Source organism: Manis javanica, chromosome 7, assembly GCF_040802235.1.
Source record: "Manis javanica isolate MJ-LG chromosome 7, MJ_LKY, whole genome shotgun sequence".
Lineage (NCBI taxonomy): Eukaryota > Metazoa > Chordata > Mammalia > Pholidota > Manidae > Manis > Manis javanica.
In genome coordinates, this window is record NC_133162.1 from 96,074,951 (window position 1) to 96,101,248 (window position 26,298).

The 26,298-nt window shown below is 36.1% G+C and overlaps 1 protein-coding gene and 1 non-coding gene across 18 annotated transcripts in view; one reads left to right on the forward strand and one right to left on the reverse strand.

The window, feature by feature from the left end:
* PTPN4 (protein tyrosine phosphatase non-receptor type 4) overlaps positions 1-26,298 on the reverse strand; it is a 269,179-nt gene that overhangs the window by 198,401 nt on the left and 44,480 nt on the right. For 3 of the 17 annotated variants that reach the window (XM_073241320.1, XM_073241318.1, XM_073241319.1), the window contains 3 exons: positions 24,183-24,340; positions 23,535-23,624; positions 13,784-13,938 (listed from right to left, as the gene is read on the reverse strand). The exons of 8 other annotated variants lie outside the window; for them this stretch is intronic. In XM_073241320.1, the coding sequence (XP_073097421.1) occupies positions 13,784-13,921 (138 nt within the window). In that variant the 5' untranslated portion in view covers positions 13,922-13,938; positions 23,535-23,624; positions 24,183-24,340. Of the gene's footprint in view, positions 1-13,783; positions 13,962-23,534; positions 23,625-24,182; positions 24,341-26,298 lie in introns of those variants that run through there. 6 more of the 17 variants (XM_037001056.2, XM_073241317.1, XM_073241322.1 and 3 more) reach the window with 4 other exon arrangements.
* Positions 21,721-21,826, forward strand: LOC118968862 (U6 spliceosomal RNA). The gene has a single exon (XR_005056710.1). It is a non-coding gene; the product is annotated as a U6 spliceosomal RNA (small nuclear RNA).

The following is a 26,298-nucleotide window of genomic DNA, read 5'->3' on the forward strand; positions in this document are numbered from 1 at the left end:
CCTTTGATGTTTGTGCTTTTGGTGTCTTATATAGCAACTAATTGCCAAACACGGTATCACGAAGAATTACCCATGTATTTACTTTTAAAAGTTGTTTCTTAATTGATGCATAGTTGACATCAATGCATGACATAGTAATTCAAACTTTCTACACACTTTAAAATGATCACCATAATAAGTGTAGTTGCATCTGTCACCACACCAAGTTACCACAGTATTATTGACTATAGTCCCCTTGCTATATATCTTTCATCCCATGACTTATTTATTTTATAACTGTAAGTTCACACCTCTTATTAATCTCATTCACTTACCTCACCTTTCCCCAAATCTCTCTCCCTTCTGGCAATCACCAGTTATTCTCTGCATTTATGAGTCTGTTTCTGGGTTATTCATTTGTTCATTTGTTTTATAGATTCCAAATATACATGAAGTTAGGTGGCATTTGTCTTTCTCTGTTTGACTTACTTCAATTAGCATAACACCCTCTATGTCTATCCAAATTGTCAGAAATAGCAAGCTTTCATTCTTTTAAGTGACTGGATAATATTCCATTTTTACATATACCACATCTTTATCCATTCACCCATTGATGGACACTTAGGTTATTTCCATATCTTGTCTACTGTAAATAATGCTGCAATAAACATATGAGTGCATGTATCTATTTAAATTAGTGTATTTGTCTTTGAGTAATACACAGAAGTGGAATTACTGGATCATACAGTATTTCAATTTTTAATTTTGTGAGCCTCCCATGTTTTCTATAATGGCTGACCACTTTATATTCCCATCAACAGTGGGTTCCCTTTGCTTCATATCTGCACCAACATTTTTTACCTATTATCTCCTGGACAATGGCCATTCTGCCTGGTGTGAGGTGCTATCTCATTGCACTTCTGATTTGCATCTCTCTTATGACTAGTGATGTTGAGACTCCTTTCATATGTTTCTTGGCCATCTATATGTCTTCTTTGGAAAAATGCCTATTGAGTTCCTTTGGCCATTTTGTGGTTTCATGCAAATTTTAGGAGTATTGACCTAGTTATATAAAAAATGCCATAGGTATTTTGATAGAGATTGACCTGAATATGTATATTGCTTTGGGTAATATGGCCATTTAACAGTATTAATTTTTCTGATCCATTAGCATGGTATATATTTCCTTTTTTTCTTTAAATTGTTTTTCTATTAAGCTATCACTGATACACAATCTTATGCTCAGGTTTGACATGAGCAACACTGTGGTTACTACATTCCCCTTATTATCAAGTTGCCACCAAATACTCCATCACAGACACTGTCCATCAGCATAGTTAGATGCTACAGAGTCACTACTTCTCTCTGCTGTATTTCCTTCCCTGTGCCCCCACTATTGTGCACTAATCATAATGCCCCTTAATCCCCTTATTCTTCCCTTCCCACTAACCCTCCCAAGTATGTTTCCCTTTGCTAATCCACTCTCGGGTTCTGTGAGTCTGCTGCTGTTTTGTTCCTTCAGATTTTGCTTTGTTCTTATGCTCCACAGATGAGTGAAATCATTTGGTACTTCTCTTTCTCCGCCTGGCTTATTTCAATCAATGAGTATACTGCCCTTGAACTCCATCCATATTGCTGCAAATGGTAGGATTTGTTTTCTTTTTATGGCTGAATATTCCATTGTGTATATGTACCACATCTTCTTTATCCATTCATCTACTGATGGACACTTCGGTTGTTCCTTACCTTGGCTATTGTAAATAGTGCTGCAATAAACATACAGCCGCACAGGACGTTTTGAATGTGTGATTATGTTTTCTTAGGGTAAATTTCTAGGAGTGGAATTCCTGTGTCAAATGGTATTTATATTTTTAGTTTTTTGAGAGACATCCATACTACTTTCCACAGTGGGGACAGCCAGTTTGCATGTGGGTGCCAGTAGGGAGGTAGGCTGCTTATCTCAGTGAGAGATCTAGGGGCTGCATTGCCAACCAGAAGGATGGAGCGTCTGAAGCTCCTGAAATTTCCCAACCTGCTGGGCTGAGTGTGCCAGGATGATTTTGTGCACCTGTTCCTTCTCCTAAACCCTTGCTTGCCCCTTTAGCAGCCCTCTGACTGTTGAGAGGTCCCTTAAAGCACCTGCTTTTCTTTTGTCCCAGGGCAGCTGGTTATAGGAACCTGTTCACATTCTTAGTCTCTGACTTTAATTTTCAGCCCCTCTAATCTCCAGAGCACCATGCAATGTTGGTATGTGCTCCCAGGGTAGATTTCTACAGCTGGGTATTTAGCAGTCCTGTGCTTCCACTCCCTCCCACTCTGATCCTCTTCCTCCCACCAGTGAGCTGGGGTGAGGGGAATGCTTGGGTCCCGCCAGGTTATGGCTTTTTTACTTTATTTACCCTTTTCTGTGAGATTTTCACTTATCCCATATGTAGACTGACACACTCTCACTTCTGGTCACTCTTTTAGGAATGTATTTTCAAAATATATATGGTTTTGGGAGGAGATTTTCACCACCCTTCTCATGGTGCTATCTTTTTTCCTCGCTGCTATATCTTTCCATTTGTTTGTGTTGTCTTCAACTGTCCTACAGTTTTCAGAGTACACTTGATTAAATTTATTCCTATGAATTTTATCCTTTTTTGTGCAACTGTAGAAAGGATTTTTTAAATCTCTGCTAGTTCATTTTTAGTATATAGAAATTCCACAGAGTTGTGTACATTGATTTTATATCTTGAAACTTAACTGAGTTCATGTATTAAATACATACTTTCTGGTGGAGTCTTTAGCATTTTCCATAGATAGTATCATGTCATCTGAAAATAGTTACAATTTTACTTCTTCCTTACCAATTTGGATGCTTTTTATTTTTCTTCCCTGACTGCTGTAGCTAGCACTTCCAGTCCTATGTGGAATGAGTGATAAGTATGGTTATATTTACCTAGTTCCTATCTTTAAGGAAAAGCTTCCAGCTTTTGGCCATTGAGTATGATGGTACTTGTGGGTTTGTCATATATGGTCTTTATTATGTTGAGGTGTGTTCCCTCTATATCCATTTTTTTTTAGTTTTTATTATGAATGTAAGGTGAATTTTGTAAATTACATCTACTGAGATGATATGGCTCTTATCCTTCTTTTTTTTAATATCAGATACTACACTGAATGACTCATGGATGCTGAACCATCCCTGCACCTCTGGAATAAATCACAACTGATAATGATGAATATAAAGGTATTTTTAGGTTTGGTTTGCTAGTATTTTGTTGAGAATTTCTATTCTATGTTCATCATGGATATGGAGTTGTAATTTTCTTTTCTGGTAGTGTCTTCATCTGTGTTTAGGATGCTGGCCTTGTATAATGAATTTGGAAATATTCGTCCTTCTGTTTTTTTGGAATGGTTATTAGAAGGACAGGTTATTAGTACTTCTTTATAATGTGTGACATAATTCACCTGTCTATCCACTCATCACACAGTGTGAACCTCTGTGGTCCTGGACTTTTATTTTCTGGGAGTTTTTTGATTACCAATTCAATTTCATTAGTAGTAACTGGTCTGTCCAGATTTTCTATTTCTTCCTGATTCCGTCTTTGAAGACTGCATATTTCTAGGAATTTATCCATTTCTTCTAGGTTGTTCAATTTGTTGGCATATAATTTTGTTGTAGAATTCTTTTTTAATCCTTTGAATTTGTGTGGTGTTGGTTGAACCTCTCATTCCTTGATTAGCCTGCCTAGAGGTTTATCAATTTTGTTTATCTTTTCAAAGTACCAGCTCTTAGTTGCATTGGTACTTTCTGGCGGGAGCCATGCTACTCAAACTGTGTAGCAGAGCTCAGGCTGTAGGAAGACCCCCACAAATCAAGGGCCTTTGCAGCTGGCTCCCCCTATTACTCACCTTGATTTTGTTATTCTCCATTATACTATTGGCTTTGCTTTTGCTTCCATTTTTGCCAAAGACTAAGTTAACCTTTGATAAGCAGCACGGAAAGGAGAACATAAACTTCCCAGAAGCTTTTCAGGACAGTGCTCCTGAAGAAAAGAACACGCAGGGGCCAGATCATGATCTTGGCATAGAATACTGAAACCTGCAGTCAGTTAGTCAAACACTGACTACCCCATCTCCACCTAAGTGGGAATGCCCCCCCCTTTTCCTTATAATGCTAGTGAAATTGGTGATGAAGAGTTTTATAGAAAAATTAGAGAAATAGAATTATGAGAGATTACTGAATAGAATAACCCTGTCTGACACTTAATCAATCTTCTCATGTTTTCATCTATTTCCTACTTCTACAACTTTTCTTCTTCCTTCCTAATTACAGCCCTTTATTAGAATTTCTGCCTCATATTTGGAATTACCAAGTACCATAATTCTTCCAAGTGGTAAAGACACCTCAAGACAAGTGCTGGGCATAGAAGCCATGGGGCATACATCTGCAAAGAAATGAAAAGCTAACCTTTTCAAAGAACATTACTTCTCTCTCACTTACCAGCTTTGCATCTCCCTGTATGGCCCCAGAAGATGGCTGGTTAGCCAGAGATGGGTAAGATTCCTCACAGGAGGAACAACCTAAGACAGGAACAGTCGCAGGGGGGCCATCAGGTGAGAAAATGGGGGCCAATAGAGGTGAGGCTTAGAACCTCACCCCCCGAGTTTTGAGAGAAATTGTCTACACCCATGGATGTTTTGTTGCCCTTGTCTAGCTTGGACTAATACCTAGTCTATAGGCACAAACCTGATCATCTACACTTGCCTTCTTACAGTTCTAAATTATGCTTTCTATCTTTATCTTGTATCTACCTATGACAGAATAAATATTATGAGATAAAATGTACCCATTGCATTAAAAATATAGATGATGATACCTGCCTAGCTAACTGTAGAAGTGAGTGACCTGTATTTCACCCTGAGCTGATAGACTCCATAGTCACTATTACATGCTGCATGTTTCTGTGGTCACATGCATTACTTAGAAACTGCTTTGCATAGAAACAAGAAACACAATAGAGCACATGTTGTTAGGAAAAGTTTCGGTCAAGGAACAGAAAATGATCACCTGTCTAACACTTGGCTAACCATGTATAGATTAGAAGGAAACAGAAAGAAAAAAGCTTGCCTATGCTTGTTAATCAAAAGAACAAATACAAAATAATCATATCCTTGTGCAAAATGGTATAAATAAAGCTGTCATCGGCACTTTGTCGAGAGACCACCTCCATCTGACTCTGTCTGTCTCTCCGTGCACCGACTCCGTCTCATCCTTTTGGGCTTCACACCCCACTGATGGAGCTGGACTCCAGCAACTTTCTATTGTTTTCTTAGTCTTGCTCATTAATTTCTGCTCTGATTGTTATTATGTCACCTTTTAACTTTGGGCTGTTTTTTCTTCATTTCTAGTTCTTTTAGTTGTAAGGTTAGGTTGTTTATTTCACATTGTAACTGCTTGAGGGAGGCCTGTATCACTATAAACTTCCTCCTTGTAACTGCTTTTGATGCATCCCACAGATTTTGAATTGTTGTGTTTCTGTTTTCATTTATCTCCATGAATTTATTTCCTCTTATTTGTTCACTGACCCACTAGTTCCTTAGTAGCTTGTTCTTTAGTCTCTGTTTGTTTTTTCCTTTTTTGTTGTTGTTGTTTTTGTTGTGATTGATTCTAGCTTCATACTGTTGTGGTCAGAAAAGACGCTTAATATGATTTAAATCTTAAGTTTATTGGGATTTGTATTGTGACCTAACATGTGATCTATCCTGGACAACATTCCATGTACACTTGAACAGAATGTGTATTCTACCAATTTTGGGTGGAATGTTCTGCATATATCTGTTAAGACCATCTGGTCTAATGTGTTGTTCAATGCCATTGTTTCCTTATTGATTTTCTGTCTGGAAGATCTATCCAGTTAAGGGGTGTTCAAAGTCTCCTACTAATTTTGTATTATTATCAAGTTTTCCCTCTATGTCTGCTATTATTTGTTTTACACAGTCAAGTGCTCCTCTTCTGGATTCATAGATATTTACAATTGGTATATCCTCTTGCTGGACTGATTCTTTTATCATTATGTAATGCCCTTCTTTGTCTAATTACATTGTTTTGAAGTCTATTTTGTCTCAAATGAGCATTGCTACTACAGTTTCTTTGCTTCCATTTCCATGAAATGTCTTTTTCCATCCTTCCACTTTGTTTCTGTTTTTAGGTCTAAAGTCTCTTGTAGAAAGCATGTAACTGGGTCTTGCTTTTCATACCCTGAGCTACCTCATGTCTTTTGATTGGAGCTTTTAGTCTTTTACATTTAAAGTAATTATTGGTAGGTATGCACTCATTGACATTATAATTGTTTTCTGATTGTTTTTATGGTTCTTTGTTCCTTTCTTCTGTTGTCCTCTTCCCTTGTAATTTGTTGACTTTAGTGGTATGCTTAGTTTTCTATTTTTTATACATCTATTATAGGTTTTGGATTGTGGTTACTATGACGTTTACACATAGTATTCAACTGATGGGCACTTAAGTTCAAACACTTTCTAAAAGCACTACTTTTTTATTATTCCCCCTCCAGATTTACATAATGTCATTAATTTACATCTATTTTACATATCTCTTAAATGGTTTTTCTATGTATAATTGATTTTACTACTTCTGAAGTTCACACTAGCTTTTTAAGCAATTGGTCTGCTACCTTTACTTCATTTTACCAATGAAATTTTTTTCCTTTCCTAGTTTTCTTTCTTCTACTTATGGCCTTTTTTTTTTTTCAACTTAAAGAAGTCCCCTAAGATTTCATTTAAAGCTGATTTAGTCATGATGAAATCTTTTGACTTTTGTTTATTTGATAAACTCTATTTTTCCTTCAGTTCTGAATGACAACCTTGCAGGGTAGAGTATTCTTGGTTGTAGGGTTTGTTTTTTTTTCCTTTCAGAACTTTTAATGCATCATGCCACTCCCTTCTGACTTGTAAAGGCTTTACTGGAAAAAAAAAAACCCAGCTGATAGCCTTATGAGATTTCCCATGTATGTAAACTGTGCTTTCCTCTTGTCTGCTTTTAAAACTTTGTATTTAATCTTTGCCATTTTAATTACTATGTGTCTTGGTATGGACCTCCCTCTGTTCATCTTTGGGGCTTTCTGTGCTTCCTGAACCTAGATGTCTGTTTCCTTCCCAAGTTTGGGGAAGTTTTCGGATATTACTTCTTCATAAAGGTTTTCTTCCCCTTCTTCTCTGTCTTCTTCTGGGACCACTACTATATGAATATTGTTTTGTTCGAAGTTTGAAATTGTTTTTTACTTCCTGCTGTTCAGCTTGACTGCTTTCCATTACCCTCTCTTCTAGGTATTTCTTCAGTATTCTCTAGTCTGTTCTCAATTCCTTCTAGTGTATTTTTCATTACAGTTACTGCATTCTTCAGCTCTGACCGGCTCCTTTTTATATTTCCTACCTATGTTGAAGCCCACCCTGAGTTCATCCATTCTCTCTAGTCCAGTGAGCACCTTTACGAGCATTACCTTGAATTCCCTATCAAGAAGACTGCTTATATCCATTTCAATTAGCAATTTTTCTGGCATTTTGTCTTGTTCTTTTCTTTGGAACATATTCTTCTGTCTCTTCATCTTGTCTGATTCTGTTTCTTTCTATGATTTATATAGGTCAGCCATGTCTCTTTATCTTGAAAGCAGTGTCCTTATGTAGTAGGCATCCTGTGGTGCCCAGAAGGGTAATTCCCCTGGTCACTATAACCAGGTACTATAGGTATGTCCTGCTGTGAGACAGTGGGTGAGGTTGGCCCTCTGCCTGCCTGTCAATAATGGACAATGGAACTACTGAGGTTGCACTAGTTTGCAAGGCTTACTCCAAGCATGGCTGGCTGAAAGGTTTGGTACAGTCTCTGATGGTGTGCTGCAGGACAGAGCCAGTACTCAGCCTGGCTTCCAGCAAGGACCACCAAGACTGCTGCTGGTGTATTTGTAGGTGGGGTTTGTTTCACCCTCCCTTGATGTAGAACCCTGCCCCTTTGGCACACATCCCAAAGTTAATCAATTAGTCTCCTTTCAAACTGCTGCTTCTGTGCAGGTCTCAGGCTAATCAACACACACACAGGTCCTCTAAGAGCAGAAACTCAGCCTGCCCCAGCCCTCCAGTTCTCTAGACATTAAGCTCTACTGATTTTCAAAGCCAGAATTTATGAAGGCTAGTCTCCCTGATACAGATTTCCAGGGGGCAATTGGGTCAAATGTAAGGAGTTTTGTTCTCTCACTTCCTCCCACTTATGTGTTGGGATGGGGAAAGAGTTTGGATCCTGGTTGATTATAATTCTACCCCTTTACCCTTCTCAATGTGGCCTTCCCCTTGTTGCTAGATATGGAATGTCTGTTCTACCAGTGTACACATCATTTTCAGGGTTAGCTGTGTGACATGCAGTTGCTGCCTTGATATGTATGTGGGAGGAAGTTATCACAGCAAACACCTATTTTGCCATCTTCCCAGAACCCTTCTCAAAGTTTTACAGTTCTGGCCCTTACATATAGTTTGTTTAGCCTTTTTAGTATATTTTTGTATGCAGTAGGTATATACATATGTAGGAGTACGGTTTCATTCTTTTGCATCTGGATATCCAATTATCCAAGCACCATTTGTTGAAAAACTATTCTTTCCCCACTGAATGTGTCTTGGTAACTTTGTCAAAAATCTGTTGAGACAGATGTATAGATTTATTTCTAGACTCTCAATCATGGGTTTCCTTTTTACCCCCCATATCCCTCAGATCCCTAGAAGAGTATGGATTTTGATTATCTCTCTGGATGAAGAATAGAAATAGATTTTCATTAGATCTTTGGAGAAAAGAGAAATTCTTAAGAGAGAACATAACTTTAAAACAGAAACTCACTGATTTTGATAAGAAAAGGAGGTTACTTTTAAAATTTAGACACTGTAAAATTTAGTAGTGGCTTAAGGCAGTGTCAGTAGTTTTCTTTTTTCTGCTTGGTGCTACTTTATAAAACAGAAAAAGGGTAAAGCAAGTAATAGTACTCCAAATAAGAATGGCTTCCACAGCTGAAAAACCAAAAATTTTTTCTACATATAAGTTAGTTGAAAAGATTTTGCATAAAGATTCCCAAGAAGTTACAACAAATAACAACAGCAGCAATTATAACAGCAAACACTTACTGCATACTTACTATGCCAGACACTGCTATAACTTGTATACTTGACTGACTTAATTATTATAGCCCTATGACATAGGAGATATTAAGGTTTCTTAAAGATGAAGAAACTAAGGCACAGAGAGGAAACAGGTTTCTAAAGATCAAACAGGTAGGTAGTGGTAGGGCTTACATTAAACCTTAGGTTGTGTGGCTTAAGAGCCCAGGTTTGTAGCCATTAATACAATACTTTGCTTCAAAGAACTGTTTTCCTATTGTCAACAATGGAAAACTATGTATAATCAGTAATCTGAAAGGGAGATTAAGTTGTCAATACCCAATTGCTTTTCATAGCCTATTTTTACAATATCAACTTTCTTTTCTGGAAACATGGCAGACTAGAGAAGCTAAAAGCTCTCTGCAATAAGACCTCTAGAGATGCTGGATAAAATGTAGTAAATAAACATTATTTTAATTGCATAGCTAAGCTGAAAATAAATATCCAGCATGAAGAAAGGAAAAAAATTGAAACTGGCTATAAACTGTGCTAGGGTGGACATGGGAAGGCTTGTTAAAGAATAGGCAGTCTAGGTTACCCATACACTGGTGAGACAATTAGTAGGATAAGATTTCAGAAAAGATTAGATACAGAACTAAGATTTTCCTATTGAAATCCTGAATACAGGACAGCAGTATTCTTAGTGAAAGGCAAACCACAGGGGATAAAAAATCTTCCCACCAGCCTATGATGAGATTGAAGACATTTTTCTGCCTCCACCTGGGATCTGTATAAAGAAAATTCTCTCCTGAAAATGCCAAAGCTGTTTTGCCTCTATACAATTGTTATACATACATAACATTGAGTTTTACTTTTAGCTTTAATCCTTTTGATATGAACAGTCTATGATTTAAGCTGCAGTTATTGAATATCACCAATTTGAATTGCTCTTTCTCTTTATTTTTTTGCTGATTAGTTAAATTTCTTACTAATTGCTTCCTCATATTAAAATAATAAAGTGGGGGGGGGTGGATTATGGTTCCCAAGTTCAAGGTCTATTACAAAGCCACGGTAATCAAAACAATTTGGTACTGGTACAATAACAGAACAATAGATCAATGGAACAGACTAGAAAGACCAGATATAAACCCAAGAATATATGGTCAGTTAATATACAATAAAGGAGTCATGGATATACAATGGGGAAATGACAGCCTCTTCAATAGCTGGTGTTAGCAAAACTGGCTCGCTACATGAAAGAGAATGAAACCGGATTACTGTCTAACTCCATACACAAAAGTAAATTCGAAATGGATCAAAGACCTGAATGTAAGTCATGACACCATAAAACTCTTAGAAAAAAACATAGGCAAAAATCACTGAGACATAAACATGAGCGACTTCTTCATGAACATATCTCCCTGGGCAAGGGAAACAAAAACAAAAATGAATAAGTGGTACTATATCAGGCTGAAAAGCTTCTGTACAGCAAAGGACACCATCAATAGAACAAAAAGGTATCCTACAGTATGGGAGAACATATTCATAAATGACAGATCAGATAAAGGGTTGACATCCAAAATATATAAAGAGCTCACACACCTCAACAAACAAAAAGTGAACAATCCAATTAAAAAATGGGCAGAGGAGCTGAACAGACAGTTCTCCAAAGAAGAAATTTAGATGGCCAACAGACACATGAAAAGATGCTCCATTTTGCTAGTCATCAGAGAAATGCAAATTAAAACCACAATGAGATATCACCTCACACCAGTAAGAATCGCCACCATCCAAAAGACAGACAACAACAAATGTTGGTGAGGTTGTTGAGAAAGGGGAACCCTCCTACACTGCTGGTGGGATGTAAATTAGTTCAACCATTGTGGAAAGCAGTATGGAGGTTCCTCAAAAAGCTCAAAATAGAAATAGCATTTGACCCAGGAATTCCACTTCTAGGAATTTACCCTACGAATGCAGTAGCCCAGTTGAAAAAGAAAGATGCACCCCTATGTTTATCACAGCATTATTTACAATAGCCAAGAAATGGAAGCAACCTAAGTGTCCATCAGTAGAAGAATGGATAAAGAAGATGTGGTACATATACACAATGCAATATTATTCAGCCATAAGAAGAAAACAAATCCTACCATTTGCAACAACATGGATGGAGCTAGAGGGTATTATGCTCAGTGAAATAAGCCAGGAGAAAGACAAGTACCAAATGATTTCACTCATATGTGGAGTAAAAGAACAAAAGAAAACTGAAGGAACAAAACAGCAGCAGAAGCACAGAACCCAAGAATGGACTAACAGTTACCAAAGGGAAAGGGACTGGGGAGGATGGGTGGGAAGGGAGGGAGAAGGTGGGAGAAGAAGAAAGGGGGCCTTACGATTAGCATGTATAATGTGGAAGGAGGGGCACGGGGAGGACTGCAACACAGAGAAAAGAAGTAGTGCTTTTACAGCATCTTACTACACTGATGGACAGTTACTAATGGGGTATGTGGGGAGTACTTGGTGAAGGGGGGAGTCTAGTAAACACAATGCTCCTCATGTAATTGTAGATTAATGATACCAAAAAACAAAATGAGTGCAATGTAGAAAAATTAAGCAATCTACAAAATAAGAAAACAGATGCCACAGACATTCCCACCCTCTAGACATAAACTCTGTTGATATTTTCATGTATGTACTTTGTGACTTATAAAAATGTGTCTGTATATACAGGAAAATACATACAGATACTTATTGTTTGAACAAAACAGATCATATTGTACATAATCTCTTGTAATCTATTTCTTACACTTAATACATTGTAGTAAAAAATAAAGAAATAAAGGCCGTATATGACAAACCCACAGTCAACATTATAGTTAACAGCGAGAGGCTGAAATCATTTCCTTTAAGATAGGGAAAAAGACAAGGATGCTCACTCTCCCCACTTTTATTCAACATAGCTCTGAAGGTCCTAGCCACAGCAATCACACAACACGAAGAAATACAAAAGGCATCCAGATTGGGAAGGAAGAAGTCAAACTGTCCCTGTTTGCAAAAGACATGATATTTTACATAAAAAACCATAAAGAATCCACTCTAAAACTACTAGATCTAATATCTGACTTCAGCAAAGTTGTAGGATATATTAATACACAGAAATCTGTTGCACTCCTATACACTAATGATGAACTAGAAAAATGAGAAATCAGGAAAACAATTCCATTCACAATTGCATCAAAAAGAATCAAATACCTAGGAATAAACCTAACCAAGGAAGTGAAAGACCTATACCCTGAAAACTGCAAGACACTCTTAAGAGAAATTAAAGAGGACACTAATAAATGGAAACTCATCCCATGCTCTTGGCTAGGAAGAATTAATATTGTCAAAATGGCTATCCTGCATAAAGCAATCTACAGATTCAATGCAATCCCTATCAAAATAGCAACAGCATTCTTCAATGAACTGGAACAAATAGTTCTAAAATTCGTATGAAACCACAAAAGACCCCAAATAGCCAAAGCAATCCTGAGAAGGAAGAATAAAGCAGGGGGAATAACGCTCTCTGACTTCAAGTTCTACTACAAAGCCACAGTAATCAAGACAATTTTGTACTGGGACAAGAACAGACCCATAGACCAGTGGAACAGAATGGAGAGTCTAGATAAAAACACAAACATATACGGTCAATTAATATATGATAAAGGACCCATGGATATACAATGGGGAAATGACAGCCTCTTCAACAGTTTGTGTTCGCAAAACTGGAGAGCTACATGTAAGAGAATGAAACTGGATCATTGTCTAACCCCATACACAAAAGTACACTCAAAATGGATCAAAGACCTGAATGTAAGTCATGAAATCATAAAACTCTTAGAAAAAAACATAGGCAAAAATCTCTTGGACATAAACATGAGCAACGTCTTCATGAACATATCTCCCTGGGCAAGGGAAACAGAAGTAAAAATGAACAAGTGGGACTATGCACCGTTGTATATATATGAAAATGTATGAACATGTACAAGAATGTTCACAGCAATATTACTGATAAGAGCTCAAAGTGGAAACAATCCAAACATATGACAGAAATAAATTGGACAAGTAAATGGTGATACATAATGTATAATTAAACATACAACAGAGTACTATACAGTAATAAAAATGTGATACTTTGACATACCACACAGGTGAAACTCACAAATAACAGTGAGCAAATAAAGCTACATACAAATAGGACGAACAAGTATTTGTTGAATAAACTTTTAGACAAGATTCAGATAAGCTCAGGGCTGTCATTTTTCTTTGTTTAGCAAAAGTTTTATTCACAGTCGGTACAAGTAAGAGTATAATGGAAATGTGTAAATTATTTAGGAGAACAAATTCCTTTCAAGCACCCTTAAGAACATTTATAAAACTCACTCATATACAATTGATTTGTTCCACTATTCACAATACACTGCTGGTTTGTCAACTTTTTTAAAAGACCCAGTTTGAATTAGAACTTCTACTTGATAGCTATAAACCTGTACTAAAAAAAAAGACTTTCTTCATTGATTATGGCTTTTCAAACAGTACCACAATTAAACAATTTTAGTTTTCAAATATGACCTAAATTCAGACTTATAAAAAACAGATTAAAAAAAATTTTTTTAAGACATAAAATACTTACATTAACTTTGAAAGCTTGTACATTGTTATCCAGAAGAAGGATGTTGCAAACCACCTCTGTATGCTGTCTGTCCCGGGCCAACTCTGATGCTCGTACATTGTAGGTTCTGCCAGCAGGCAATCGGAAATGTGAGGTCATTACTGTTCACACAAGATCTAAGTTGAAAAAAGAAAATTCACTATATAAAAGGATAGTTGAAGATACAAAGTACTTTAAAACACCAGAGTTATTATCTACTTTCAATTAACATTAAAAAGCAGTTATAAATTTTGAATTTGTAAGAATTACAGGTGTAAAAAAAGATAGCAATATAGCACATATAATTCATCACCTAAATTAAAATTACCAACCACATGGCAGAGGTGCTTTATATTTAATGGTTCCATTGAAAAGACAATATACAAATTGTTCCGGAAGTCATATTCCTATTCAAAATATGTAAATTTAGGAGTAGCCAAAAAGGGAGAAGGGATACCCTTTCATTTTAACTACCCTCAAATTCAAACTAATTCTAGCATGATTATTCTTAAAAAACAAAAACAAAATAGAAAACATACACTACTGATTTTTGCTTCTCAATTTTCAACCTAAGAGGGGAAAAAATACATTGCCTATGAAAGAACAGGTCACACTGTTAACAGCAACACATGATGTCAGAAGACACTGGAGGATGTAGCTTCAAAGTTCTGAAGGAAAATTATTTGAAACAGAAAATTACACACCCAAAATTTAGCATCATGTGGAAGAATAAAGCTAACATTTTCGAAAAGAGTCAAAGATTCAGTTGAAATCCATAAGACTTCCCTCTTAGAACCATTAGGTAACAAATGACATTTAAACAAGTATGTAGGATTTTTTTAATGAGGAAGCAATTAGTAAGAAATTTAACTAATGAGCAAAAAAATAAAGAGAAAGCAATTCAAATTGGTGGTATTCAATAACTGCAGCTGAAATCATAGACTGTTCATATCAAAAGGATTAAAGCTAAAAGTAAAAGTCAATGTTATATATGTATAACAATTGTATAGAGGAAAAACAGCTTTGGCAGTTGACAGAGAGGGGCTAGCCCACTAAGATTCACATAAAAGACAGTGACTAATGGTTTCCAGATCCACATGAAATCCTCACTCCATACTAATAAGTAAGAAATAGAACAGACTGGAGAATTAGCAACTCTCCCTGGATCCATAAGAGAGAGGACACAGGACAAAATTGTTAACCCCAAGTTTGGAGAGAGAAATAAATACAAAGAGTCCCAGCCTACCAGAACAGACTCCCAAACAGAAACCCTCTTAATGCGGACAATTCCAAGAGTTAAAATCTTCAGGGGGGTCCCACAACATTGTGAGATTTATCTGCAGGAGCTCAACTAGATTCTCACAGTAAATATCACAGAGCAACATGGTTGGGCATCCCATGGGGTTGCCAGAACCACTATGAAATACACCAGAGCAAGATGTTCTTAACAAAGGTTGCCCTCATGAGAAATTATGTTAACCAGAATTTAACTGCCCTGGGGCAAGGAAAATACTCAATTCTTGCTGACTCCAGCCTCCCAATGAGAGAAGGGAAATACTCGACTCTAGCCCATTCGAGCCAACTGTCCCACCTAAATGGGGAGAAAAAACTGAGAAACACTTGTTACATTCATAGTCCAGAGCCACAGGCTCGCTTAAAACACTGAGACTTAACCATAGACTGCAGAATGCTTCCCTTTCCCAGTATCACTAAAGGCCCATTTAAAGCAGTTCCTCTTACCAGTATCTCATGTCTACCTATCAGGAAATATTTAGTGTAAACCAGAAGGCAAAAAACACGATTTGAAAAGACACAACAAGCATTAGAACCAGACACAAAAAGAATTACCACACAGGCAATTTAAAACAACTATGACTAATATGCTAAGGTCCCTAATGGATAATGTAGACAGCATGCAACAACAGATAGGCAATGTAAGCAGAGATGGAAATCCTAAGAACTGAAAAGAAATGTTACAGGTAAAAAAACACTGTAATGGATATGAAAAATACCTCTGATAGGCTTTTTAGTAGGTGGACACAGCAGAGGCCAGAATCTCTGAGCTAAAGGATCTATAAATAGAATCCTCAAAAACTGAAAAGCAAAAAGAACAAAGACTGAAAAAACAGAACAGAACATCCAAGAGCTATGGGACAAATACAAAAGGTGTAAAATTCATCTGATGGGCATACCAGGGAAAGAGATATTGGAAAAATATTTGAAACAATAATGACTGAGAATCTTCCCAAATTAATCTCAGATATCAAACCACAGACCCAGGTAGCTCACACAACATTAAGAAGGAAAAATGCTAAAAATCAAACATAGAAACTACACCTAGGCATATCATTTTACAACTAAGAAAATCAAAGATAAGGAAAAAAATCCTGAAAGAAGCCAGAGGAAAAAACACCTTACCTATAACAGAGCAAATGTAAGAATTACATATGACTTCTGAACCATGCAAAAAAGAGAATGCAATGAGCAATTCAAAATGTTGAGGAAAAAACCCACCAACCTAGAACTCTGTATCCTGTAATATTATCTTTCAAAAGAGAGAAATAAAGATCAAAGAAAAGAGGCAAGGGAACTTGTTGCCCATAGATTCACTTTGCAAGATATGCTAAAGCAAGTTCTTTAGAGAAGGAAAATAATTTAGATCAAACTCAGATCTGCATAAAGTAAGAAAGAACATCAAAGAGGGAATAAGCAGAGGTAAATTTAAAACTTTTTCTTATTCTTAACTGATTGAACAGATAACAGTACAATACTCTCCACTTGAGTATGGGAAGGACTTAGGGAATTTGACGGGATTTTCCTTCCAAATTAGATAGTCAGAGATTTTACAGATGTGATTAAAGTTCCAAATCAGTTGAGTTAATCTAAAGAGATTGCTCTTGGTTGACCAGATTTTACCAGGTGAAAGTCCTTAAAAGAAAGACTGAGACATTCCTGGAGTGAAAGAAGTTCTGCTATTGGCTCTGAAGGCATAATCTGTCATGTCGTGAGAAGGCCTATGACAAGGCCATGTGGCAAGAAAGTTCAGGGGCCTCTAGGAGTCAGCGAGGAACTAAAATCCTCAGCCCTACAGTTGACTGTGTTCGTCAACAATCACGTAAGCTTGGAAGAGAACCCCCAAGCTCCCAAACTCCAATCAACACCTAGGCTGCAACTTTATGAAAACCAACCAAGCTGTGCCCATACCCCTAACTCACAGAAACTAGGAGAAAATAAAAGTATGTTGTTTTAAGCTGCTACATTTCTGGTAATTCATTACACTCCAATGGGAAACTAATCCATCTTTCATAATGGTACTACTCAACCAACAAACATTCACAAGATACAGAAAATATACAATACAAAAGATGAAGCATGATCTCTTTGTGCATGTTCCACTCTTGTCTATAATGGATTTATACTTCCCTTCTTCCTGACTCTGCCTTCCCTTCACTTGGGGGTGAGTGGTCCAGCTGAAGACATAAGGAAATACAGGAATAATAGCAGAATTCAGAAATTAATTTTAACAGCTACCAAAAAAAGAACACCTGCCAATGTTACAAAATATCACAATGACAAAGAATGGTACAGGAATGACAAGATCAAAAGGTATAAATATATTTGTGCCAACAATAGTCCTTCCCATTTACTACTACACATTTGTGTTTGACCCTGGATTGTTTCAATGAAATTTCCATGTAAAATCACCCAGATACTTCCATAGTCTTGAAAAGTATCTACCTTTTAAATACACATAACTTGACAAACGGCACAATTATGCCATTGACAACCTAAATGCCCATAGACAATAAGAAATAAGCCAAATAAGCCTCCTCAGAATTTCTATTACATCTTGAAAAAACATTTCAAAAAGGTTATGAGCATCTTAATATGTGACCTCAGGCTGGCAGATGAGAGTGTCTGCTTTTCTCAGAAGACACCTCTTCATAAAAAACTATAAGCTTTTTCTATTCACTTATGAAAGCAAGTCCTTCTTTTAGAAATGCTAAGAGAATGTAATTATAGTCTCAGTTCAGCAAAATATCAAACGTTTCTAGGGGGCTTTACTGATCATCCTCCATCCTACATATAAACTTTCATAAAGTCATCAAAGGAGACTATACACATAAAGACTAAGAATTCTTTAATTAGTTATTGCCTTCCTGACTAATCACTAAAATCAGATTTATGTTATCTCAGACAACTCTCTAACTGGTATCCAGAGAATGTTAATGAGACTATTGTGCTTTAAATATTATAGTTTTATTGTAAACATTATGTACAAAGTGCAAATAGATTATTTTGAAAACCAATTAACATTAAGCAAGTATTTTATTGGGTATTACTCCCATTTTTAGCAAAAACAACACATTCAGTAGTCTTTCCATGGGTATGAAGTTATTAGGAAAACCGAGTCACACATTTTTTAAAGACTAACCAATTCTATTCTTAGACAACATTCTCAGATAAGCCCATCCTGAAAGTAGTCAATCTATTTGATTCCATGTTTAAACAGATTTAGCAGATTATAAATGGAAGGTTAAAACCCACTGTTCTTTACAGACCAGGGAAACCTAAACTTGACTATCCAAAGTATGGAATATTCAAACAAAAAGAACTAGTAATAAGACAGCAGGACATTATAATTAACATACGTAAATGTTTTTTAACAGAATAAAACAAACCAAACCCTCTATCCTCAAATTCTCATGTTCCTTATATTTATATAAAAATTATTTTAAAAAATTTTAAATCACACTATCTACAGTTAAAAGAACATATGGGATGTGAACAGATCCCAGAAATGGGTTGCTTTAATTTGTCTGATTTCTCTCAGACTGTTCAAGTACAGTTGGACAATATCCATCATATCGTAGACAAATTTTCACAAATGCCTAGGGTGCCTAAATGGTTTTCTTGGCTTCACTGGAGATGGATGGTAATTATAGATTTGCTTTGTTTATGTCACCGTATTCCTATTATGTTAATATGTGAGCACAAGTTAGTTGGTAGTTTAAAACCTATACATGCTTAAGGTACTCTACAAGAAGATATGTCAAAGAAATAATCAATCTTCCCATGTTTTCTTCCATATGCTACCTCTATAGCTTTTCTTCTTCCTTCCTAATTACAACCCTTAAATAGAATTCATGCCTCATATCGAATTTACCAAGTATCATAATTCCTCCAGGTGGTAAAGATACCTCGAGACAAGTGCTGGGCATAGAAGCCACAGGGCATAAATCTGCAAAGAAGTAAAAAGCTAACCTTTGCAAACAATATGGCTTCTCTCTCACTTACCAACTTTACATTTCCCTGTATGGCCCCGAAAGGTGACTGGTTAGCCAGAGACGGGTAAGATTCCTCAAGGGAGGAACAACCTAAGGCAGGCGCAGTCGCAGGGGGGCCATCAGGTGAGAAATTGGGGATCAACAGAGGTGAGGCTCAGAACCTCACCCCCCCTGTTTTGAGAGAAATCTTCTGCATCCGTGGATGTTTTGCTGCCCTTGTCTAGCTTGGATTAATACTTAGTCCATAAGCACACACCTGATCATCTACATTTGCCCTCTTACAGCACTGAACTATGTTTTCTACCTTTATCTTGCATCTACCTACCACTTCAGCATTTTATTAAAAATAAAAATAATAATAATAATAAAGGGAGAAATGTGGGATCAACATATAAATCAAGTATAAAAATCAAACGAATATTCATGTTTGAACTGATTGTTTATAGTTCATAATGCGTGATCAAAACCGAAAGTTTCTGTGATGAATGCCCTTGTACTGTTCACCATGTAAGAATTTATTCACTATGTAAGAATTCGTTCACCATGTAAGAACTTGTTCGTTATGCTTCAGAAGATTGGAGACTGACGAGAATTAGGCTTGAATGGATTAATGATTGTACATTGAGCATTGACCCCCCTATACAGAATTTTATTGTTGTTAACAACCATTTGATCAATAAATATGAGAGATGCCCTCTCAAAAAAAAAAAAATTTTAAATCACAACTCCTTATCGTTATGGAACTTACATTCTAGCATAAAATATTTTATCTTCCTATAGCCCTTTTGTAAGTGCCTTCATAAGAGGCAGTTTACTGATTGAGACCATTAATGACAAGTAGACAAAGAAAGACTGGTTTTAACACAATTGTCATTATGTATTCAAGACCTTCACCCCCACCTTAAAGGATGCTGGGCACTGAATAAATATTCCTTAAGTGACCAGATAAAAAGTATAACAAATTAAGTATATATTCTTAGCTATTCTTCTGAGCCTGTATTTTTTAGAATCATAGGTCTGAAATAATTTAACTTATAATCTTAAAATTATTCCTACTACTCAGTTTCATTAACACTAAGTTACTTTCTTGGGAAACTTAAAAACATCAGACCTAAAGCATAACTGGATTGTCTCACAGCTCTTGAGATTTCTCCATAAAATAAGGTAATACTTTTAGTTACCAAGATTCCAAATATATTCACACTTCTTGCCACATTTATTTTCATTTCATAAAGCTACAATTCTGCTTGATTTCTAGAGGATTTTATTACTTGAAAAATCTCTCCAAATTGATGCTTTAGAAAGGAGATCAAATAAAATTCTCCATATCATCTTTCTTTTTTCATCTGAAAGGTGTTTCAGTACAATTAATATGTATGTATTAGTTTATTAATAATATATATGTATTAGTTTGAAAATAATATATATGTACTATTGTCAGTGGAAAAAGAACCTGTCTTTATAAAAAAAATATGAATTGTGATCTATCAAACGTTCGTTCCCTTACATCCAATGTACTAGCAGAATTTTAAATATAAGAGATCTAAAATTATGATAAATTTTGTCTACAGACATTAAAAACTTAATATATTATATTTAAGTGAAAAGAGCTGAACATAAATGGACATATTCCAACTATAAAAATAATGGGACAAATATAGTAAGAGACAGAAAAAGCACTTGGGCAAATTCACACAGTGACTGGTAAATTAAATTCTGGGGATTAAACTATTTTATGTTCAGAATTATATTACTGTAATATAAATGCTTTCTGTTTAATAAAAAACAATCACATTCTTTTAACTTCAAGATCAAAATGGCAAACATTTAGTTTATTTTTTCCATTACCATAAATGCAGATTAAAGAGTTTAGGCTGTCACAGAGACACAAATGACATGACTACAGCTGTACAAGAAAGATGAAATAGATGGCAGAGAATGAAAGCAGGGGACAGGACACATCTTCCTTGACCTGAAAGTGTATCTGTGGAAAACACAGTTAACATCATACTTAATGATGAAAAACTGAATGCTTTCCACCTAATAACAGAACCATCAGCTCTCACCACCTCTATTAGGAATTATACTGGAGGTATGAACCAAGGTAATTAGTCAAGAAAAACAAATACAATTCAATGAGATAAGAAAGGAAGAAGGAAAACTATAATGTTTGCTGATGATATAACCATCTATATAGAGAATGCGGGAATCTACAAAAAAGGTACTAAAACTAAATGAGTTTAGCAAGGCAGAATAGAGAATCAGCATATAAAGATTACCTGTATTTCTACAAGCTAGCAACAACCAGAAATTATAATTTTAAGTTATTGTAGTTTTAAAAGAGAAAATTTCAAAACACTGCTGGGAGAAATTCATGAAGAAAATAATAAATGAGATATATTATGTTCACAGGTTTGGATAATCTGTAGATCCCATGCAATCTCAATAAAAATCATAGTAGGCTTTCTTGTAGAAACTGACAAACCAATTCTAAAATTTGTCTGAAAATAAGAAAGACCTGAATAGAAAATGAGAATACTTGAATTAAAAATTATTGAAAACTTTGAAAAAGACAAAATGGGAGACTATATCTACTGATTTCAAGACTTACTATAAAGTTACAGAAATCAAGTGATTGCCTCAGCAGCACATGTATTAAAATTGGAATGACACAGAAAAGATTAGCATGGCCTCTGTGCAAGATGATATGCAAATTCATGAATAATTTCATGTTTAAAAAAAATGTTACAGAAATCAAGACATTGTTGTACTGGCATCAAGACAGAGAGAACAATGAAACAAAATAGAATCCAGAATGAGACCTACATAAAAATAGACAACTAAATGTTGAGAAAGATATAGTAAAAGCAGTTCAGTAGAGAAAGGGTAGTCATTTCAACAGACAGCTGAAAAACACTGTGTATCCCTTAACAAAAAAACATAAACTTCAATCCATACTGTACCTATGCAAAAATTAACTCAAAAAGGACCAAAGATCTCTGCAGAATCTAAACCAATAAAATTCTTAAAGAAACATAGGAGAAATCCTTGAAACCTTGGATTAAGTAAATATTTCTTAGAAACAAAACCATAAGCATGATCCTTGAAAGAATAAATTGATATATTTGACTTCATCAAAATGAAAACATCTTTTTTAGACGACATTGTGAAGAGAACAAAAACACCCAGAGAGCATATATCTAATAAAAGACTTGTTCAGAATATATAAATAGCACTGAAAACTCAATAAGAAAATAAACAACCCAATTAAAAATCAAGCAAGATATCTGAACAGATACTTCACTAAAGCAGATATGTAGATGGTAAATAAACACACAAAAAAAGATGCTTAATATCATTAGACATTAGGGGCACATGCAAATTAAAATTGTAATACAATATCACTAGATACCTATGAGAACATATGAAATAAAAAATATTGACAACAGCAAATGCTGGCAAAGATCAGGAGAATGAATCTCTCATCCATGACTGGAGGGAAAATAAAATGTTACAACACCAGAAAAGAGTTTGGCTCTTTCTTACAAATTTGAACTTAACTCCAACTTTATGAGCTATCCATTCCATTTCTAGGTAACAAATGCATATGTCCATATAAAGACTTGTACATGAATCTTTACAGCAACATTGTTATAGACAAAAAGTGGAAATAGAACAAGTGGAAATGGATTTATTCACATGAGGTACACATTTATTCACCTGTATACTACTAGTTAATAAAACAGAACTATTTTTAATACATGCATCATCATGGACAAATCTCAAAATAATTATTCTGAAGAAGCTAGATAAAAAAAATACATACTGTATGATTCCATTTATATAAAATTCTAGAAAATACAAAGTAATCTTTGATAGCAGATCAGCAGTTGCTGGGTAAGAGAGCAAGCAGAGTGTGCCAGTGTAAAAGGGATTTCACTGGGACACACGAAAACATTTCAGAGTAATAAGTATGTTCATTCTATTGCCTTTGGTGGTGGTTTTATAGATATCTATAATATGTCAAAACTTATCAAATACTATAGTTTAAATATATAGTTTATTACATGCCATTTTACCTCAATAAAGTTGTTATTTAGCCAAACCACTTAAGGGGCAGAATACAGAGAGAATTTTGATGTTCTGATTCATAATTTCCTGGTTATATAACAAGATTCAATTATTTATATTTTGGCCAGTTTTCATTATGTTAACACGGCTGATTTCTTCTACTAATAGCAAACGGAGATAGTGCAAATTAAAATTAATATTCACTTTTAACCCTAGATGTCATGACAAGTTCAGATTTAGAGATTGGTCTATATATTATAACCATAAAACCTGTTATTAAGAAAAGAATGATGACATTCAGATGTATATTTATTCTACTTAACCTCTCATTGCATTTGCTTCATCTATAAAATGGGCAAAGTAATAGCACTCACCTCAAAGGGTTATTGTAGGGACCATGATATAACACAGGTGGGTGCTCTAATCTGAAATACAAACTGACTAATCTTCAAGCGGTTAATTTGCTGCCAAAGAAAAAATGTATATGTCAATATTAAGCAGATCTATACAATACAGCTCATATATAAAAGACACTACTTGTTTATGCTTTCATTTAGAAACTCTTGTGAAATAAAAGAGCACAGATGAAAAAACCAGAACACAAGTTCCATAATCATAAATTAAAACCTTCTATTAATGTCATCATAATTCATGCTTACTGGAACAAAATGTCACTGAAAATAAAATACATTTATATGATCAATGTAGCAAAAGGAAATATGGAATAAAAATTAACTTGGAAACTAGCCCCATGGTTTTTAAAGTACTAGTTTCCAGAAAAGACTAACATTTTTCAAGTAAATATTACATAAACTTTACTTACATCAATAGTAGTTATACTAACTGCTAATGAGTCTACATAAAATCATCCAAATAAGAAAACACTGAAGTGGGTTCAGATTTACATTAAGCATAAACCACAGCATGGAACAACCTCAGGTATCAATTACTTGAAAGTAACTATCTTTGTTGGATTCAAATCTGTTTTCATCAACCTGATTAAATAAAAAATATTTAATCACCTTTTTAAAGGCAACTTCCTTGTTTGATGTGTTCTAATTTTTTAAGAAGACTAAAGAAAAATGGAGGAAACACTTCCAGAATGGCAGAGTGGGGAACTCCATAGTCCAGTTCTACATTGAAGCAAAAATGCTGGCTGCCAAAAGGAACTTTTTCAAAACTATGGGAATTGAAAAACAAAAAAAAGGATTACAATACGCCAAGGAACTTTAATTCAAGATAAATGCTGAATTTGGTAAAAACAGAAAAAAAGTTCCATGATATTTTTAACTTGACCTATTCCCAACACATACTGCCCAGTAATGTGTGTACCTTTGAAAATCAACAACCTAGCAATCATAGTAGCTATAAGCAGGGAGCCTAGCAACCACTGGAAGGGGTAAAATGAATGTGGAGCTCCCCCAAAAGCCCCATTTCCTGAGAACTGTCATAATATGATGATTTTATCAGCTACCAGGAACTCCCACTTACAGAACATGTGTTTAATTTACCTGAGAGCAGCCTTTTATCCAAAGTGCTTGTCAAAAATAGCAGTGTCAGGAGCCAAGAAAGCAGCATGAGTAGGGCAGCAGAAATCTCCTCCCAAAACCATATATATTTTTGAAAATACAATGAATACAACTATTCCTAAGAGAGAGACCAGAAGATACAGGACAACAGCCAGGCTACATCTACACCTGTGAGAACCCAGCGCTTCATGGAGGAGGTAAGATACAAGCCGCACACAAGCGTGACCTGAGCGCACCGACCACCCCAGCTCTCCGGCGGTGGAGTCGGAGAAGGGAGGGAGTGGGAGCCCAGGACTGCCAAATACCCACCCCTAGTATCCGCACCGGGAGCACAGGCACACAGTCTGCTGGATACTATGGAATGGAACAGTAAAACCTGCAAGTGGGTCCCCGCAGCTGGCACCCCTGGGACAAAAGAAAAGCAAGTGCTTTTTGAAAGTCTTAAAGGGACAGGAGCCTCACAGCTGGACAGAAGCATCCCAGCACACTCAACCCAGCAGTTGGGAATCCTGGGGAACTCCAGGCGCCCTAATCCCCTGAGCGGGAGCACAGCACTGAGGCCACTCAAGGCAATAAACAGCCTCCCACCCGTTCCCCCTCTGGCACAGCCCTGCCATAGCGGAGCTGCAGCCTGAGACTGGCAACACCCCCAGCAGGCACTCAGAGCCTCCTCCGCAGCCGACCGGGCCAGACTCAGAGACCCCTGTCAGTGTGCAGCTGCCCAGCACAAGCCGCTAGGGGTCGCCATTCTCAAAGGAAGGGAAGGCGACAGGCAAGCAGGAAGGGGCTTTGGTCTCCCAGATGACACATGTGCCAACAGCCTACAACAACCTCTATGAAAAGGCAGAAGAATTTGATACAGACAAGAATAAATCAGACATCCCCTGAGACGGAACTGGCGGAGATAGATTTAACCAATCTTCCTGAAAAAGAATTCAAAATAAAGGTCATAACCATGCTGATGGAGCTGCACAGAAAAATGCAAGTGCTAACGGATAAAGTTGGGAGGGAGAACACAGAAATACAACAATCTCTGGAAGGACTTAAAAGCAAAACGGACGAGGTGCAAGAGGCTCTTAATAGAATAGAAATCAGAGAACAGGAATGCAGAGAAGCTGATGCAGAGAGAGATAAAAGGATCTCCGGGAATGAGAGAATATTAGGAGAACTGTGTGAACTGTGTGAAAGGAACAATATCCGCATTATAGGGGTACTAGAAGAAGAAGAAGAGAGAAAAAGGAATAGAAAGTGTATTTCAAGAAATAATTGATAAAAACTTACTCAAACTGGGGGAGGAAATAGTTGCTCAGACTACGGAAGCACACAGAACTCCCGAGAGACGGTTCACAAAGAGGACAACACCAAGACGCATAATGATTAAAATGGCAAAGATCAAGGACAAGGACAGAGTATTAAAAGCAGCCAGAGAGAGAAAACAGGTCACCTACAAAGGAAAACCCATCCAGCTATCATCAGACTTCTCAACAGAAACCTTACAGGCCAGAAGAGAATGCCACGATGTATTTAATGTAATGAAATAGAAGGGCCTTGAACCAAGAATACTATATCCAGTACGATGATCATTTAAATATAAAGGAGGAATTAAACA